General features: G+C 47.0%; 1 protein-coding gene across 6 annotated transcripts in view; it reads right to left on the bottom strand.

Moving 5' to 3' along the window:
- adgrg6 (adhesion G protein-coupled receptor G6) overlaps nucleotides 1-20145 on the bottom strand; it is a 174685-nt gene that overhangs the window by 94712 nt on the left and 59828 nt on the right. For 4 of the 6 annotated variants that reach the window (XM_069930713.1, XM_069930711.1, XM_069930715.1 and 1 more), the window contains exons 5-9: nucleotides 18371-18994; nucleotides 10897-10962; nucleotides 7268-7342; nucleotides 4313-4372; nucleotides 3336-3395 (exon numbers count right to left, since the gene is read on the bottom strand). In XM_069930713.1, coding sequence (XP_069786814.1) covers nucleotides 3336-3395; nucleotides 4313-4372; nucleotides 7268-7342; nucleotides 10897-10962; nucleotides 18371-18994 — 885 coding nt within the window. The remainder of the gene's footprint in view (nucleotides 1-3335; nucleotides 3396-4312; nucleotides 4373-7267; nucleotides 7343-10896; nucleotides 10963-18370; nucleotides 18995-20145) is intronic. The other 2 variants (XM_069930712.1, XM_069930716.1) reach the window with 2 other exon arrangements.

Below are 20145 nucleotides of genomic sequence, written 5' to 3' on the forward strand. Positions count from 1 at the left end.
ACACTGGCCATTCTTAGTTCATGTAGAGACCTTGTTGGAGTGGGAATAACTGGATGGTGCAACATGAGAAACTGTGTCTGTGGTTGTATCTCCATTGTGCTTAACCTATCAGGTGAGCTTTGGCCAGAATTGTATTGGTTGGTTGATAATATGGAAGAAATACTTGGTTTCAAACTCAATGTTTCAATCCCAGTGTTGGTTCCTAGTTCAGTCAGTGCCTTGTGGCTTTTAAGAACAAAAGGTGATATCTCGAAACTATCTTCTATACGATTGCCAGTTGAATTCTTGCCAGCTAGTTTCGAGTCCCAAAATTGCCTCACCAGCTTATTTAACTTGCTGAGACGATCAGAAGTCATTCCAGAACCATTAGCATTCTTTTTGTTCAAGCCGGTAGCATTTGTGATGCCGAGAAAGAAACTTGGAAGGAGATGTTTCTTCACCTTGCTCTCCTCAGTGATGCCATCGGCTGCCAGTTGCAAATCCTCGGTAACACGTGAGCTTTTGGTGACAGTCTTGCCGAAGAGAATCGAAGAACTTTGCATGTTCAGTAAGCCTGGTTTCAAAGTACTGGGTCTGGGCCTCAGAGGGAACCTCAGAGGTGTAGAGATGATTCCCAACGGGTTCCTGAACCTCCCCGACTCCTGCCCCACAGGCGAAGCAGGCCCTGGCCTGAACTTATTTAACCGGCTGCGACTTAGCAGAACATGGAGTCTCTGCAAATCTAGATTGTTAAAACCTTCAGCTGTTAGTAGGAAAATAATCTCAACATTAGCTCTCCACAGTAGCCTTCACGTCCATATCCTAGCAAACACCTCGGTGTGTCTTTCAGGTTTGGGTAACGTTAAATTCACCCACCTATAAAGCAGGTAATGATCAGGTAACCAAATCAGAGGAGGGGAAGGGGAGATTTAACAGGTCTTGAAAGTACCACTGGGAAAAAAAATTGTTTTCTTTTGCAGTGAGTAAAACGAGGAAAATAAATTACAAAGAGAATTACGGGAAGAATGTCCTCATTACAAGAAGTATATCCTCATTACAGGAAGATGTCCTCATTACAGGAAGGTGTCCTCATTACAGGAAGGATATCCTCATTACAGGAAGATGTCCTCTTTACAGAAAGAATGTCCTCATTCAGATGCTTTGGAGAGGGTGCAAAGGAGATTTACCAGGTTGTTGCCTGGATTGTAGAACCTGTCTCATGAAGCAAGGGTGACAGAGCTGGGACTTTTCTCTTTGGGTGTACAAAAGATAAGAAATGGATTAATAGGGATATGTAAGATGATGATGGGCTTAGATGGGGTGAGCGGCCAGCATGTTTTTCCCGGGGTGGCAGTAGCAAATACCAGAGGTCCTCCTTTTAAGGTGAGGGGAGAAAAGTTTAGGGGAGATGCCAAAGGTAAGTTTTTTTCTTAAACAGAGAGCAATGGGTGACTGGAATGTATTGTCCGGGGTGGTGGAGGAGGTTGGTACAATGGAGACATTTAAACGACTCTACGATGAGGACATGGCTGTAAGTAAAATAGTGGGTTGTGGGCAAGAAGGAGGCAAGAATTGGAATGTGTGGAGTACGTTTGCATAGGTAAGCACAATATTGTGGGCTGAAGGGTCTGTACCGTCCTGTAACATTTGACGTTCAAGAAGGAGGAGTCCAAATCTCACAGCACACTGCTGTCAGGTTGAGCAGCTGGAAAGCTGTGCTTGGTCGGGGAGTAGCTTGGCTTTGGACAGAAATCAAGCGAGACCCAATTATCTGCGTCAGTGTGCTGGATGCTCCCCAGGCTGATGGTTTGAGGAGGGAGCGCGAGGGGACCGAATGCTTTGTGAGTCAATGCACTGAACTGAAGGGACCAAGAGCACAGGAAGTGGTGTGACCCGAATCAAGTGCAATTTTGGAAAAAAAGGTCATCTGGTTCAGATCAGGTTAAGCATGGAAATGACAGGACAGGGTCAATTAAAACTGCCTCGGCTCAGTTGGTAGAGCACGTCACTGTGCTGGAAGGTGCTAACCCAAAGTCAAGTTCAAGTTGATTGTCACATACACCAAAGCTAGAAGTATTAAATGGCGCATCCCACTTTGGTCACTCTCCCTCCTCTCTCCCCCCTCCCCCTCCCATCGTGGAAAAGGTGCACACACTTGAAAACATCAAATGCAAGGGTAGTTTATATCCTGCTGTTATCAGACTCTTGAATGAACCTCTCTGGTTGAGGTAAAATCTGGTCTCAATAGAGTGCCTCAACCCAAAACACTGGCTGACCCTTTCCCCCCACAGATTCTGCCTGACCCACTTGAGTCCTTCAGCAGCTCACTGTTGGCTCAGGATCCATCTCATTTATTTGTTCTTATTGCACTGCCTGCTCTATGAGCTGGATGGCCTGGATAGCAGGCAGAACAAAGCATTTTTACTGATTCTGGGTACCTGTTAGAATAAAGATGCTTTAACCTCAGCTTTCGTCCTGCAGTTTCTCTCTCTCTCTTTCATACACACACACTCATTCTCTCTCTTTCTGTAATTCTCTCACTTTCACACTCCCTCACTGTCTCTCTTTCTAACTCTCTCCCTCTCGCTCCATCTCTCCTTCTTCACGCAAAGGGTGGTTGGGATGTGGAATAAGCTTCCGGTGGAGGTAGTTGAAGCAGGGACGTTATTTACATTTAAGGAAAGACTGGATAATTACATGGAGGGGAGAGGATTGGAGGGGTATGGACTAGGTGCTGGTCAGTGGGACTAGGAGGGTGGGGATTTGTTCCGGCATGGACTAGTAGGGCCAAACTGGCCTGTTCTGTGCTGTATATGGTTATATGGTTATAGTCCAGTTTTTCCCGCCGATTCTTTCATTTAAGTCTGATTCCCATCTCTGCCAGGACCCCTGTTTGGGGTTCCCACGTGGAGTAAGAGATAAATTTCCCTTTCGGATCAGTCTCCACATCACTCTAGTTTGGTAAAAACATTGTTGTGCCCTATTTGTCCATTAGATACGCTCTGATTTGAAAATAGCAAACAATTGTATGTTATGGTCCTTCAACAGATTTTTGGATAGGTACATGGAACTTAGTAAAATAGAGGACTATGGAAAAGCCTAGTAATGTCTACGGTAGGGACATCTTTGGCACAACTTCGTTGGCCGAAGGTCCTGTATTGTGTTGTAAGTTTTCAATCTTTTTATTTGTAGTAAGGCAACCTTCCTGCTCTAAGTGAGCATTTTGTAATCTTTCTGTGACAGGTTATGACCCTGCCATCTTCAGTGCTTGCATTGTATAGGAGCATCATTAATGTGGCCACATGAGCAATCCACCATCTGCACCCACATCAGCCAAGAATGTCACTTCATCCTACCTTCACTGTTTGAGCAATTACAACTTGTGTTTTGGGAGTCTGTGAAATTTTTCTGCCCTGCTTGACATAAAAGAACAGAAGTTATTCACTCTTTCAATGAACTTGACCTGGCGCCACCAGTCCACACCAAAACCCAATACCCAGCAGTCACAAAGAAGTCGGTGCAAGTGATCCCACTTGGAATGGGCTTGCCAGTCCTGGAGGAATGAAACTCCCAGACATCACAGCACTGTCGCCAGAGGCACACCCTCCGGGATATTCTCACTCAATCCCATCAACTGTCAGGATAGAAGATGCTACTTCTTGGCCACTGAAAATAAGCCAGGGATATTCTCCACCCATCCGGTGCCAGCAATTTCCTTGTGAACTTCTGCATAAGCCATATTCTATGGTAAGCCACCAATGATGGGACCATGTAGATCTAATGTTAATCCTCCACCAAGGAGCCCCCAATATTCTGTTCCCATGACTGCCAATACTCATGGGCAATTGCTAACAATTAGCCCAGCCCCAAAGGATCCAGATAAAGCAGTCTCCATAACAAACTCAGCAAACAGAGGTTTCTGACTCTAAGGAGGGGTTCGGAGCTGCACCAGTAGGTCAGTATGGTTAGGGTAGCGGTGAGCTTAATGCTGTAATAGCACCAGCAACCCGGGTACAAATCCAGCACTTCCCGCAAGGAGTTTGTAAGCTCCCTGTGTGACCTGTGTGGGTTTCCTCCCGGTGTTCCGGTTTCTTCCTACCCTCCAAAACACGGGTTTCAGGACCGGAAAGGCCTCTTACCATGTTGTGTTGTGTCGTTGAAATTAAAAAATAAAACTTGTGCCTGTTGGCACGTTGCCAGCTTTCCAAACAACAGTGACTCTACCTCAAGATGTAAATATATAGAGCCCAAAGTCAAGGACATAACAAACATTTACCCCCCCCCCACCTTGTATCTCCTTAAAGATGGTCAGATTAAACATCCAGTGACTTACTCAATTCTGTGGTCTCTATGAATCCAGGTGTGGTGACTTCAATGAACGTAGAATTAGAACCTTTGTGACGTAATCAAATGCGAGATATTGATCACACAACTAAAAAATTTCAGAACGGTCTCAATGCTTCACATCAATGTTCTGAAGGCAAGTCTCTGAAAATTCTCTCGATAGGCCATGGTAAGGACATGGATTTGCTAAACGTGTCTGTTCTCCAGTGCCCATTGGAAGCAAAGGTGCTCACAGCAGAGGAAGGCCATTCAGCCCATTGGCTCCCTGAAAGGTACCACTGAAGAGACAGCATTGGCATGGTGGATCAACTGTGGGCATTCGTCTGCCTCACAACTGCCTCAGGAATGAGGAGAACTCAGGTGGAATGTGGAATTTAACCCCAGCCAGTGTAAGCTGAAAAAACGAAGAGAAGGTGGAGGGACTCAGTAAGTCAGGCAGAGTCCGCGGGTAGAAATGCTTGGCCAACGATTCCGGTCGAGACAAAAGTGGGAAGGGGAGATGTTAAAAGGAAGGGTGGTGGGGGTGGGGGGGGGAGGAGGAATGAGCCAGGGTAATAGGATAATGGACAGGGGAATTGAGAATCAGAGGACAAAGGTGAAGGGGAAGAAAATTGGAACCTGAGGGGGTAAACATTTTTCACAGAAGGTGGTGAGCATGTGGAGTGAGCTGCCACAGGTGGTGGTTTTGACTGGATACATAGATAGGATGGGTTGAGAGGGATGAGGGCCAAATGCAGGAAGGTGGGATGAGTTGGGTGGGACATTTTGGCCAGCAAGGGCAAGTTGAGCTGAAAGGTCTGCTTCAACATTGTATGACTCAACAAGATGAAGGTGGGAGAGGGTGGGATGTGGAGCATTTGGGCAGTGGGGGGGTGGGGGGTGGGGTGCAACTGGGATAGAGGTTGAGTGTAAAGGAAGTACCGGAATGGGCAAGATGAAACAGTGGAACCGGATCTGGGAAGGGGTTGGATTGGAAGGCTCAATGCTCATGCCGCTGGGTTTTATTCTCCCTGGGCAGAATTTTGAAAATTCTATCTACCGTGATTTGATTCTTTTTGAGAAGTTAAATTGGAGCAGGACATACACGGTGAACGGTAGGGTAAGGAGAGCGATGGATGAAGAGAGAAGCCTTGAGGGTACATCCACAGCTTCCTGAAAGCAGATACGGCAGAGAAGAAGGCTTATGGCCTATTTTTGGTCCTTGTGCTGGACATCCTGAAGGTGAATATGCAGGTTGAGTCAGTGGTGAAGAAGGCAAGTGCAACGCTGGTGTTCATTTCAAGAGGAAAATAATGTAAGAGCAGGGATGTGATGATGAGGGTTTATAAGGCCCTGGTGAGACCTCACGGAGTATTGTGAGCAGTTTTTGACAACTCATTTAAGAAAGGATATTGGAGAGGGTTCAGAGGAGGTTCACAAGAATGATTATAGGAATGAAAGGGTTTGACAGCTCTTGGCCTGTACTCATTGGAATTTTGGAGAATGAAGGTGGATCTCATTGAAATCTTTTGAATGTTGAAAGGCGTGGACATAGTAGATGTAGGAAGGCTGTTTCCTGTGGTGAGAGAGTCCAGGACAAGAGGGCGCAACTTCAGGATTGAGGGACAACTGCTTAGAACAGTATAGGGAACACAAGACTGTGAATGTACATGGTGGTGTACAGTACTGGGAACACAGCACTGAGAATGTATGCCCTGGGATACAGTACTAGGAAATACAGATTATTATAAAACTATTGGGCACATATTCATCAAAATAAGATTAACTGTGGGTAGCGCGCTGGTGGGGTATCAGTGCACGAGATAAAAATAGTCCGAGATACGAGGGTGGGGGGGGTTCTGTGATTAAATGAACGGAAGGAACTGCTCTCATCCTTGTGTTGCCTGCTGACTTTATCCATATATGATTTGGTCAGATGTCACCCAATGCTATCTAAACCCAGAAGAAGTCATGGAACTTTGGTCTATTCCAAGCCTCAGAACGCGGACACAGGACTAGTTACCTGCTCCTGCATGAAGTAAAAAAGGGCATATTGCAACTCATCATCTAACAAAATGTTGACCGTTACAATGTGGCCAAGACCAGTGGTTCTCAATCTTTCCACCCTCCCCCACCCAGGTAAAAAATAAAGTCTTCTTTTCTTTGGCTTGGCTTCGCGGACAAAGATTTATGGAGGGGTAATGTCCACGTCAGCTGCAGGCTTGTTTGTGGCTGACAAGTCCGATGTGGAACAGGCAGACACGGTTGCAGCGGTTGCAAGGGAAAATTGGTTGGTTGGGGTTGGGTGTTCGGTTTTTCCTCCTTTGTCTTTTGTCAGTGAGGTGGGCTCCTCAACATTCATTCATTGGAGCGACTTCATCCCTAACATCAAAGTACTCGAGATGGCAGAGGCCAACAGCATCGAATCCACGCTGCTGAAGATCCAACTGCGCTGGGTAGGTCACGTCTCCAGAATGGAGGACCATCGCCTTCCCAAGATCGTGTTCTATGGCGAGCTCTCCACTGGCCACCGTGACAGAGGTGCACAAAAGAAGAGGTACAAGGACTGCCTAAAGAAATCTCTTGGTGCTTGCCACATTGACCACCGCCGGTGGGCTGATCTCGCCTCCAACCATGCATCTTGGCGCCTTACAAAAAATAAAGTAATCCCTTACTAACCACAGAGCACCTATGATATAGAATGCCATAGATGCTCTGTGGTCAATAAGGGATTACTTAAGGGTGGTGTGCGAGTGGAAGAAATGGTTGAGATCCATTGCAAAATACCAAAAAATAAATTATTTCCACATATTATTCTTCTATAGATCATTTGTGAAAGGAATTGTCCTTGTAAATATTTCCCATTGAACTGCAATTACATATCCCTCCTCACGGTGTCGGGTGTTTGCAATTACATTGAATGATTTCAAAACTACAACAGAATAGAAAGATACATATTTCTTACCATGAGCTGAGGGGTCGACACTGTTAGTGGAGTGCGTGTTAGTGGGAAGGGTGTTGGAGTTAGCTGGTGAGCTGGCTGGTAATAAAGACAACAATACATTATTACAGAGTGCACTGGTTAATCATTACAAGACAAGATTCTCGTTTTGCATGCTGTTACAATGAATACCCCCCCCCCCCCAAGAAGGATTAATGGGTGGCAGGGTTAACGTAGTGGTCAGCGCAACTGTATTTCAGCGCTAGAGACCCAGGATCGAATCCGCCTCTTTGTAAGGAGTTTGTACTTCCATTCTCGAGAAAAACATACGGGAGTTCGTAGGTTAATTGGGGTATTTGGGTGGCAATGGGCTTATGGGACAGAAGGCCTGTTACCCTGTTGTATGTCTAAATTAAATTAAAGTTTCGATTTTCACATAAATCGAGTGTCCCATCGTGAGGAGAGTGGAAGGAGTCTCGTACATCCGGAGAGCTTTTTTTAAACCAAAAATAAACTTTACTCATGATAAATTATTTACCAAAGGAAAACCATTCAGAGACTGTTCCCACCCTTGTTTTCATATCTATACATTCAGTCAGTATCCATTGTTACATTCGATTCTATTAAAAACCTCTACCTCCACTATAGCACCTCATCGCTTCTTCTCCCTCTCTTGTCTGAGGGACTTCCCCTTGGTCTCAGCCCCTCAGTGCCCAGTTACGGATGGACACAAGACTGCGGTGCTTCCCCACTGGGCCGAGCCTCTGTGTGTCCCTCAGCAAGTACTCCTGCAGCCTGGAATGTGCCGGTCATCAGTATTTCCTCACTGACATCTCCGTCTGCTGAAAGACCATCAGGTTTGGGCAGACCGAAGGGCATCTTTCACCAAGTTGATGGTCTACACGGACGTGGGGAGAGCGTACAAACTTCTTACAGGCACCCAGGACTGGGTCGCTGGCACGGTAATAGTGTTGCACTAACTTCTATACCAGTAGTCTTCAAACTGCCCTCCTAAACTTACATTCCACCTAAAGCAATCCCTAAGGCATTGCTGCTCTGTAATTAGTAAGGGATTGCTTCAGGTGGGATGTGGGTGGAAAGAAAAAGTTTGAAAACCCACTGTTTTAATCGTCCCTCATTGACTCGTTATGTGCATGGTTTCAGAACTCCAAAGGAAATGGCCCGAGACAATTTTTCTCAAGCAAAAGATTTGAGTAACAATTGGGTTTAGAGCAGTGGTCCTCAACCTTCCCTTCCCACTCATAACTCATTACTAATCACAGAGCACCGATGGCACAGGGACTGCTGAAGGTGGAACGTGAGTTTGGGTGGGGCGAGTGGTTTGAAAACCACTGCTCTGTACTAAATGTGTAGGAATGGACAAATTACCTAGGGAATCCTGGGCGAGGGGTCAGTTCCATCATCCATTGATTCCTCATTGGAACATTGGTTCTCATTCTTTTTTCCCCTTAAGTAACCCCTTATTAACCACAGAGCATCTATGCAACACGGAAATCCTGGAAGGAGCTGAGTTCTGCAGTGTCTACACCCTCCTACTGAAAGCCCAAGCCAAGTGGCCTGGACATGTGGTCAGAACGCCAGACAGCCGATTGCCTAAGCAGCTGCTGTACGTACAACTGTGTCAGGGCAAGTGCTCAGTCGGGGCGGGGGGTGGGGCAGAAGAAACATTACAAAGACTGCCTCAAAGCGTCCTTCAAAGGCCCGGGTGTCGACATCAACACATGGGAGACGCTTGCCCTCGACCATCCAGCTTGGCGCAGCAAGATCACCAAAGGAGCCCATGTAGATGAAGTCAGGTGCATCACCGAGGTGCAACGAAAGCGTGCTCTGCGCAAGGGCCGAGCAGCATCCACTGCCACGACAGCACCTACCCACTTGTGTCCCACATGTGGGCGAGCCTGCAGGGCCCAGATTGGCCTCACCAGTCACTTCCGGACCCACAGCCACCAATCTCCCATTTGAGTTTGAAGTCATGGTCATGTTTGACTACGAAAGACGAACAACAACAAGTAAGGGATTACTTAAAGTGGTATGTGAGTGGAAAAAAAAGTTGAGAACCACTGCCCTAGAACCATAGAACATTACAGCACAGAAAACGGGCCCTCCTAGTCAGAGCTGAACTCTTACCCTACCTCTACCTGCACCCAGTTCATATCCCTCCTTAGCCCTCCCATCCATTTATCTGTCCAAATTTTTCTTAAATGTTAAAATCAGGCCTACATTCGCCACTACAGTGACAGCTTGTTCCACATCCCAACCTCTCTCTGCACGAACAGGGTGCAGTGAAGGGAATCAGACTCACTGGGTCCAAGATTGGCCAGGGTCTAATTTCATGGGTGAGGTGATGGGGTGGAGTAAGGTCGGAGGATATTCCAGCCTTTGTGTGAATCCCCCCCTACCCACATCCACCATCAGCGTGATGGGTTTTCTCATTGTTCCATTGTTCCTGACATTGTCTCCTGCCAACAGTCTATCAATTCTCACCTCTCCTGTCTTCCTATCCTTAACATTTTGCCTGTTGGTCTGCACACTCCCTCCGCCTTTATTTCTTCTCCCCAGCCTTTTAATTCAGACACCTGCCTGCTTTTTATTCATACCTTGAGAAAGGGCGCAGGGCCGAAATGTCATAAATATCCCTTTACCTCCTTCTGGACGCTGTGAGACCCGCTGAGTTCTTCCGGCATTTCTGTGTTCTTAAGACAATCACTCTCCAGCAGATTGTTTATCTGACTGGAAACACTCCGTTTCCTTACCATTGAGATGGAGCCTTAAACACTTTTAAGACTGCGCTAAAATATCCACTGGGATTGCATGGATCACTCAGAAAATCAACAGATGAAAAATGGGCCTAAATGCCTCTTTTTTTTAAATCGATGAAGTTTCCATCCAGCTTTTTTTTTTCTACGGATTCTCTTCTCAAGTTTTTTTCCCAATGTGGAACACTCCTTCCAAATAATCCAGAGTCCAAATTATAAAAAAGACGATGTATATTTATACTTCTTTTCCCTTGGGTGAGAGGCGAATTGGTATGTCTGGAATCTTCCATCAATATGTCAACATGGAAGCAGAATCTCAGCATGAATGAAACAGGGAAAATAACGCCAACATCAGACAAACTGAAAGAACTGAGTCAACATTTGAGGGAAGCGTTCTGGCATCATTTCGACAGGGTTTATAAATTATTGACTCCAAATCCAGGGACAATTGCATCCGTCTGCCTGAATTGCTCTTGCCCTCTCTTGCTCCCCTCCCAACCTCTAGGGACACTGGCTGCACAAAGTATTAACCGCACACTCTCGGAGCCAGGAACGAGCTGAATCATGGAACCTGCCTTTAAAATAGCACAGTCGGGTTGTCCCTGATCTAAATTACAGGGCAGCCCAAAAAGGAAATGAGTTCAGAAAGTCTTGGGCTCATTTCCTGATCTCCTATCAAGATGAGCTGTTGGAAGTCATCCAGAAATGATCAATATTTCACGATCCCTTCTCTACAGCTTGCTAAATTAGAACCTTGTTCAGTAAGAACTTGTCCAGTGAATCAAGAGGCACTGGACAAAGAGCAATGCCGATAATCGTTCATTGCTACTTTAAAATTGACCACTACAGCCATGTTTGTGGTGTTATTGGCCTTACCTTGACATCCCGATCCCAAGGACGAACAGCTGGGTCTGACGGTTGATGGAGTGGGCAATGCACTGGCTGCAAGTGAAAGAGAAACATATATTAATTAAGCAGGCAACATGATAGTACAATCAGGCCACTTATAGACTGTGTAGGTGTGTTTGTGAGTCTTTGTGTCTGCACATGTGTGTTTGGAGGCATGTGTGTGTGTGTGTGTGTGATGCATGCATGCAAACTCATGCATAGCTGGGTATCAATTTGCTTGTGTGTGCATAATTTTTGTTCACGTGCTTGTATGTGTATATGCTTCTGTATCTATGTGTGGTTGTGTGCCTGTAAGTGGGTATGTGAGAGAGAGAAAGAGAGAAAGTGAGAGATAAAAGAGAGAGGTGTGAGTGAGGAGGACAAAAAAAAGGAAGAGAAAAGGAGAGGGAGGGAGAGAGAAAGAGGGAAAGGTAGAGGGAGAGAGAGAGGTGGGGGGGGGAGAGAATGCATGTGAATACATGCTCTCCAGCATGTTTGAGAATTGCAATGGACGCCAGAGACTGCAGATGGGACCACCGCAGGTCACTTGAGACATTTACACTGAGGAACTTAAAACAGTCGTGAGTCTCCACTTTAGCAATATTGAGGCGGACTGGAGGAGTGAGCTCCGCCCCTCTTCTGGAAGTCTATAATCAACACCTTGGTCTCACTAACATTGAGGAAGAGATTACGATCTATAGTGTGAATAAAAGCTCTCATGATTGGAGGGAGAACAAATGCTTTTATTAGCTCATAACTAAGGGTTGGGTCTCACGGTGGTCTTCGGAAGGGTTCTGGGTTTAGGCATGAAACCAAGGTTAAATGTGGCCAGATGGGGGCGGGGCCAGCCAACAGCACAACACCCTACCAGTGAATCCCAGTTCACTGCATTTACCCCTTCCTGTAGAATTTAGGGACTGTAAATGAAGACAGAGATCGTGGGTTCAGAAAAAAATGGTTGAAAAGTATACAGTTCTTTACAAATTTACAGATTTAAGTGGTCAGGGGTCTGGAAATCCTGGTGGAGCGCCTTAGCACTGGGGTGCCTTGGACTCCTTAGGAGGAGAGGTGGGAGGGGTCTCCGGCTCAACGGTGGAGGATCCTGAACTGGATCCCCTGAGGCCCTGACTGGGGGCGGCAAGAATGAGCTCTGTGGCTTGCAGGGCACCTGAGGCAGCGGGTGCAAGGTCCCTGATGGGGATGGTGTCTCCCTGCCATCAGCCTACTCCACATAGGTGTACGTGACCAGGAGTGGTGAGCCAGGTTGAGAGTACAGTTCCCGATGCCAACATTCTTTCAAAATTGAATAGGAGCTCATGAGGAGTAGCGTTGGCTGCGGTACATAGTAGTGACAGGATGGAATGGAGCGCCTTGGGGAGGACTTCCTGCCAGCATGATTCTGGAAGGCCTTAGTAGCGACCGGATGGAATGGAGCGCCATGGGGAGGACTTCCTGCCAGCATTAGTCTGAAAGGCCTTTTGACTTCAGGGCCATTTTGACAGCCTTCCAGACTGTGGCGTTCTCCTTTTCAACCTGTCCATTCTCCCGGGGGTTGTAGCTAGTGGTCGTGCTTTAAATCTACTTATTGACTTGGCCTATACAGCTGTATGTGGCAACAGACTCCACAGATTCACCACCCTCTGGCTGAAGAAATTTCTGTTGAGTCTGTTCTAAAGGGATGTCCTTTTATTCTGAGGTCCAGAGGTGGACCCCCTGGCTCAGAAGGGAGGTTGGGAGAGGAGAGCAATGGTGATTGGGGACTCGTTGGTTAGACAAGTGGATGGGAGGTTCTGTGAACGAGATCAAAGCTCCCGGATAGTAAGTTGCCTCCCAGGTGCCAAGGTCAGAGATGTCTCTGATTGAGTTCATAGCCTTCTGGAGGAGGAGGGCGAGCAGCCGGATGTCATGGTCCACGTGGGAACCAATGACATAGATAGGAGTGGGGATTTGGTCCGGAGGAGGGCGTATAGGAAGTTTGGACCTCAAAGGTCATAATCTCAGGATTGCTGCCTGTGCCTTGCACCAGAGAAGTTGTGGCAGATTAATGCGTGGCTGAAGATTTGGTGCAAGGGCAGGGGTTCATATTTCTGGATCATTGGGATCTCTTCTGGGGGAGGTCTGACCTGTACAAAAAGGACAGACTTCACCTGAACCGGAGGGGGACCAATATCCTGGAGGGCAGGTTTGCTAGAGCTGTTGGGGAGGGTTTCAATTAGTTTGGCTGGAGGTGGGAATCAGAATCTAAGATCAGGGATTAGGGTAGAAGAACAAAAACATGATGCCATGTGCTTGGAGTTGGTGAGGAAGGACAGGCAGGGGACAAAACATAAAGGTAGCCAATTAGAGGGTTTGAAATGTGTCTATTTCAACACTAGGAATATTAGGAATAAAGGGGATGAACAGAGATTGAATCAGCATGCGGAACTACGATGTTGTGGTTATTACAGAAACTTGGCTCGAGGAAGGGCAGGATTGGCTGATGCAGGTTGATGTTTTAAAAAGAATAGGATGGGAGATAGAAAAGGGGAGGGAGGCAGAGTAGCATTACTGGTCAGGGATAGTATCACGGCTATAGAAAGGGAGGACACTGCAGATGGAGTGTCCAGAGTTCGTGTGGGTAGGTCAGAAATAGGAAGGGAGCTATCTCTGTGCTGGGAGTAGTCTATAGATCCCCAAATAGCCCGAGGACCAGATAAGCAAGCAGATTTTGGAACGGTGCAGGAAATACAGGTTTATAGTTATGAGTGATTTCAACTTCCCTCATATTGACTGGCACCTACTGACTGCAAGAGGGATAGATGGAGCTGAATTAGGATTCCTGACACAGTAGGTGGACCGGCCAATGAGAGGAGAAGCCGCACTGGATCTGGTTCTGAGGAATAAACCTGGTCAGGTGGTGGATCTCTCAGTGGGGGAGCATTTTGGTGAGAGAGACCACAATCGCTATGCAAAAGGATATAAACAGTGAAAATGGGAAAGTGTTTAACTGGGGAAGGGCTATTTCTGAAGGGATGAGGCAGGATCGAGGAAGAGTAAATTGGAAACAGATGCTTAAAGGTGAAAGCACAGAAGTAACGTGGTGTAGGTTTAGGGACTACTTGTGAAAGAATTCAAGATAGGTTTATCCCACTGGGACAAGGAAAAGATGGTAGGAAAAGGGAACCGTGGCTGACGAAACAGGTCAGGCATCTAGACCTTGGGGTCTCGGGCAGGAGGAGGACCTCAACCTCTCAACGTGGGTGGGGAAGTGTCAGTGATCAGCGGTGGCATTTTTTTTAACAAGAATTAAACATTATTTTAATGTTTAACAAGGCTTCCCTTGTTGTTTGTTGTTCTTTAAACACTGCTAGTGGGCTGTTTTCAAAAAATGACCGGATCTCCAATAAAAGCATTTATCCGAAACGAGCCCGGTCTCGACCATTTCAGATAATCAGAATTGTACTTTATATGGTACCCAGGAAGGAACTTAAGAAAGGACTTAGGAGAGCTCAAAGGGTACATGTGGAGGCCTTGGCATGTAGAATTAAGGAGAGCCCCAGGGCGTTCTAATGCATAATGTGAAGAACAGAAGGATGATGAGAATGGTGGTGGGGGCGCTAAAGGATAAGGGAGGCAACATGTGGCTGAAGGCAGAGGAGGATGGGGGCATCTTAAATGAATATGTTGTGTCATAATTCACAAGAGAAAAAGATTTTGATCAGGGTGAGGTTGAAATTGAACAGGCCTGAGGGCTGGACAACGTGGAGATTATGGAAGAGGAAGTGTTGGATCTTCAAAAAACACCAAGATTAATAAGTCCCCGGGGCCGGAACGATCTACCCCAGGCTGCTGTGGGAAGTGAGAGAAGAGATAGCTGGGGCAGTAGCTGTGATCTTTGAATCCTCTTTGGCCACAGCAGAGATGCTGGAGGATTGGAGAATGGTAAATGTAGCCCTCTTGATTAAAAAAGGTAATAGGGAGAACCCTGGGCATCATAGACCAGGTGAGTCTTAAATCAGTGGTGTGCAAATTAATGGAGAGGATTCTAAGGATACGATCTATGAGAATTTGGAGAAGTGCAGTCTACTCAAGAATGGTCAGCATGGCTTTGTGAAGGGAAGGTCCTGCCTCATGAGTTTAATTGAGCTTTTTGAGGAGGTAGCAAAAGAAATTGGTGAGAGTCGAGTGGTAGATGTGGCCTACATGGATTTTAGCATGGCATTTGACAAGGTTCCCCACAAAAGACTCATCCAGAAAGTCTTGAAGCATGGGATCAGTGGAACCTTGTCTGTATGGATAAAAAATTGGCTTGTAGGGAAAAAGTAGAGAGTAGTAGTGGAAGGAAAATATTCTGCTTGGAGGTCGGTGACTAGTGGAGGGGCCGCAGGGATCTGTTCTGGGACCCCTGCTCTTAGTGATTTTTATAACTGACCTGGATGAAGAGGCAGATGGATGGGTCAGTGTTTGCGGGTGACACGAAGGTTGCAGTGGATGGAGCTGAAGGTTGCCAAAGGTTACAAGAGGATATAGACAGGATGCAGAGTTGGGCAGAACAGTGGCAGATGGAGTTCAATCTAGAGAAGTATGAGGTGACGCATTTTGGAAACACAAACTAGAAGGCTGAGTGGAGGGTTAATGGTCACTTACTTAAGAGTGTGGAAGTCAGAGGGACCTTGGGGTAAAAATCCGTACATCCCTCAAGCTTAGCGCGCAAGAAAATTAAGATGCCTATGGGATACTGGGATTCATTAATGGGGGATTGAATGCAAGAGTAGTTTACAACTCTTTGGTGAGACCACACTTCGGCTATTGTGTTAAATTCTGGTCACCTCATTAGGATGTGGAAGCTATGGAGAGGGTGCAGAGGAGATTTACCAGGATGCTGCCTGGAATGGGAAACAAGTCTATGAGGCAAGGTTAGCAGAGCTGGGAGCTTTCACTTTGGAGTGTAGAAGGATGGGAGGAGACTTGATAGAGGTCCATAAGATTCTGAGAGGCAGAGATAGGGTGGACGGCCAGAACCTGTTTCCCAGGGCAGGATCAGCAAACACTAGAGGACGTGTGTACAAAGTGAAGGGAGGGAAATTTAGGGGAGACGTCAGGGGTTGTGACAGAGAGGAATGCCTTGCTGGGGGTGGTGGTGGAGAAGGAAGGGAAGGGAGGGGGTGGGGATCTGGAGGAAATGGGCCAGAGGGCTGCTAGGAAAAGATAGAGACTGGAGGAGGGGGCTAAACAGAAATTGGAGCAGTCAATGTTAATGCCGTCTGGTTAGAGACAGCCGCGACAGAATACAAATTGCTGTTCCTCAAATTTGCAAGAGGCCTCATGCACTGCAAGACCGTTAACTCCGAGGCCCAGGCCCGACACATTGGCACCTCTTTTACTTCCTATGGACGCCGTGTCACCTGCTGAGTTTGGGCATGCACTCAACCCCAGGTGACTGCAGACCTAACAACATCCTGCTGTCTCTCAGGACGAAGAGTGTAGTCAGCAGTGAGAGACGGCCTCTCTAAGGAATGAGCTGAGAATTCTCTCTCAGGGTGGTAACATCAAGTGAACACAATATTTCCCTGCGCGTTGGCTGGAGATAATGCAGTGACTAATGCAGTGAGTATTGAAGCCAGCCCAGTTGTGGGCTGACTCAATCACTGAATAACATTACATTCGACAGCCACATCACATTCTGTTCATACCATAGGGGCCCACCCAAATGCTGGCACTTTCCAGTCATCTCTTTGTTTATTTCTGGACCGATACATCCCTTGCAGTGGGTGCAGTTAATCCATTAGCACCAGGCGATAGGCTGCACTTCACACCCATCAGCTGAGCTCTCCGTGTGGCCAGGCCCCCAATTCAAATGCCATCAGTAAATTTGGCCATGACACCACGCTCACTGGCAGAATCTCTCTCAGCAATGAGGAAGCGTGCAGAAGAGAGAGAGGTCAGATGGTTGAATGGTGTCAGAACAACCTTGCAAACCTAAGCAACTGATTGTGGACTTCAGGTAGGGGAAACTAGGAGGACACGAATCAGTCCTCATCAAGGGGTCAGTAGTGGAGAGGGAAAAGCACTTCAAATTGTTGGGAGCCGTCTTCACTAAAATGACATATCCTGGGGTCTTCATGTCATTGCAATCAGGAAGAAGGCTCGCCAGCGGCTATACCTCATTAGGAGTTTGAGGAAATTTGCATGTCACTAGAGACTCTTGCAAATTTCGACGGGTGTGCTATGGAGAGCATTCTGACAGGTATATAGGTGACAGTGTGCAGGACTGAAAGAAATCGGTTGGCGCCATCATGGACATTAGACTTCACTCCATCGAGGACATCCACAAGAGGTGGTATCTCATGAAAGCAGCCTCAATCCTTAAGGACCACCACCACCCAGCCCGTGCCCTCTTCTCACCGCTACCACGAGGAATGAGGTACAGGAGCCGGAAGATGAACACCCAATGGCACAAGGGTGGCTTCTTCCCCTCCGCCGTCAGATTTCTGAATGGTCAATGAACCCCAGACTCTACCTCATTTTCGCTTTTCTTTTGCATTCATTTATTTATTTTTAAAAAAATATAATTTGTAGCAATTTTTGCCCCTGTAATGCTGCCACACACCAAGAATTTTGTGACACGTGTTCTTTTTTTTTAAAAATTAGACTTATAGCATGGTAACAGGCCATTTTGGCCCACAAATCGTTGCCACCCAATTTGCACCCAATTGACCTACAACCCCCGGTACATTTCAAACGTTGGGAGGGAACTGGAGGCCCCAGGGAAAACCCACATACATTCAGGGAGGAAGTACCAACTCCTTACAGAGAGCACGGGATTTGAACCCCATTCCCAATCACTGGCGCTGTAAAGCACTGTGCAAATGTGCCAACCGTGTCCAGCACCACCAGGCTGAGGAACAACTTATCAGCATGAGCAGTGAGACTGATGAACGACCAAACGATCTGCTCACGCTAACCATCCTAGACTGTCCTACTCACTAAGCAATATTTATTTATTTATTTGTATAGCTGAACTACGTAGTGAGTGCCTGTATGTGTGTTATGTCTGGTTGTGTGTCTGCATATTTTGCACCGAGGACCGGAGAACCCACTTTTGTCTGGTTGGACTTGTCCAATCAGATGACACTAAACATGAACGTGACGTTTAAAAAAAATGCAAACTCAATCAGGCTAGCACGTCCTGACAGGTCAGCCTACCCATCCCAGGAATTCCTTGCTACCATGACACTGAACATAGGAAGTAGGAACAGGAAGTAGGGCAAAAATGGCCCATCGAGCCTGCTCCGCCATTCAATATGATCATGGCTGATCTAATTTATGACCTAACTATATCTGCAGTGATATCCTGTCACATTGAGCAGAGGAGAAATTAAAGTTCACCGTACATGAGACACCTCTAGCCACGTACATTGCCATCAGGAGAACAAGTGGCCAATGGAGCATGCAAACACATTCAACGGAACAGCTCACTCACCACAGCTCAGCTGATGATCTGCTGTCAACATAGACACGGGGATGTCCCAGTCAGAGTTGTCCCAGTCCACCACGTTTCCCTTTTCGCCACAGGGTAAATTGTTCAGCGTCTCCCCAGACATGGTGAAGTTCCACAGGCGGAAGTTGTAGAGTTGACCGGAGAAGGTTTTGCTGCTTGGGTGCTGCTTTGGAGCCAGTGTGAGCGTGCCCTTGCTGGTAATGCCTTTTCCTATGGAGTCTGGGCAGGGATTGATCAGGTGCTTGTTCTGAGTCTGAATGCTAACATTGCCGGAAGCCCCGTCCCAAGCCATGCACAGCTGGCGCCAGTTCCCGTTGAACACCTCCTCCGAGAAATGATCCTTAAAGATATTGCTCATATCACACTCCACGTCGGAGATGACCAGCAGGATTTTGCTCCATTCCCGCCTGAAGTCAATCAGCTTCAGGTCATTGCTGTCCATGTATGAGAACAGGACCCAGTTGTGTCTGGCAATTGTCAACGTTGCTTCCAGGCACACGGTGAACTGTCCCAGCTCTGGGATGGAGATCGAGGGGGAGACCAGAACTGCCTGCATCTTTGATGACTGGTCCACCACCACCTTTTGATTCCGCAGTGAGACCGCCACTTGACATTAATCCAAATGGAAATGGAAAAGAAAAAGAAGGGGCGTTAGTTTCACACAGACAAATTTTTAAAAAGGGGGCTGCCTTGTCAAGAGGTGACCCAAGTTGCCCCTGCTGGCTCTAAAACTCCATCGTTTCCACCTGTTTCCACTCCCCTGCTTACTTTGTCAAACCCCCTCTGCCCCCAACCACTCCCCTGTCTGTCACCCCATCCCTATCCTTTTCCAGTGGCCTCACCCCAGTCCTCTTCCCATCCCAGCCTCGATCAAGGGTTGTCCCAATCTGAAATGTTGACTGATCACTTCCACCCACAAATCCATCCAACTCCCTAGTGTTCACTGCATCTGACAATAGGAGATCCCAATCCCCTGTTGGAATTTCTCCTCCAGTCTCCAATTGGAGTGTGTCCCAAATTGCAGCAAGTCAGGTGGCGGAGACATGTTAGGGTGAGGAGAGTGGGGTGGGAAGGGGGTCCATCATGCTCTGAGGCACAGTGAGGCAAATGAACCAGTTGAACCTTCCTCCTGCAGAGATGAGTGTTTCCAACCTGGACATCAGCCCATCTAAGAGATCGCTGATGAAATTAAGGTCATTAAAGCTTGAGCAACAGCCAACTTCAAAAAATGATGTAGAAGACCTGTCCCTGGGGTAACCCTGAACCAGTTCTCCATTTAAATTGCCATGGAATTTTGGTCCATCTGTACCTCGAACATATATAGGTCAATAGACTCAATTTCACGACCATTACGGAGTACTTTGAATACTCCAAAGGCCACAGATGAACATCCAAATGTTTTCTTTGAAGTCACAATGGAAAGATTTTAGAAAGTGGGAGTATCCTTCAGTACGCTGCCCCCTTCCCTTCCCTTCTCCTCCCCTCCCCCCCACCCCACTATCAAAATGATCTACCGGGACCATTGTTTGAAGATGGTGTGCAAAATCATCAAGGATCCCTTCCACCCCGCACACAGCATCGTTCAGTTGCTCCCTTCGGGGAAGAGATCCAGGAGGATCAGAGCCAGCGCCACCAGGCTGAGGAACAGCTTCTTCCCATGGGCAGCGAGAATGCAGATCGACCAAAGGAACTGCTGGCACTCACCATCCGAGACTCTCATATTTATGAAACTATTTTTATTTGTATATATGAATACT

This window comes from Narcine bancroftii, chromosome 4 (genome assembly GCF_036971445.1).
Source record: "Narcine bancroftii isolate sNarBan1 chromosome 4, sNarBan1.hap1, whole genome shotgun sequence".
In the NCBI taxonomy this organism is placed as follows: Eukaryota; Metazoa; Chordata; class Chondrichthyes; order Torpediniformes; family Narcinidae; genus Narcine; species Narcine bancroftii.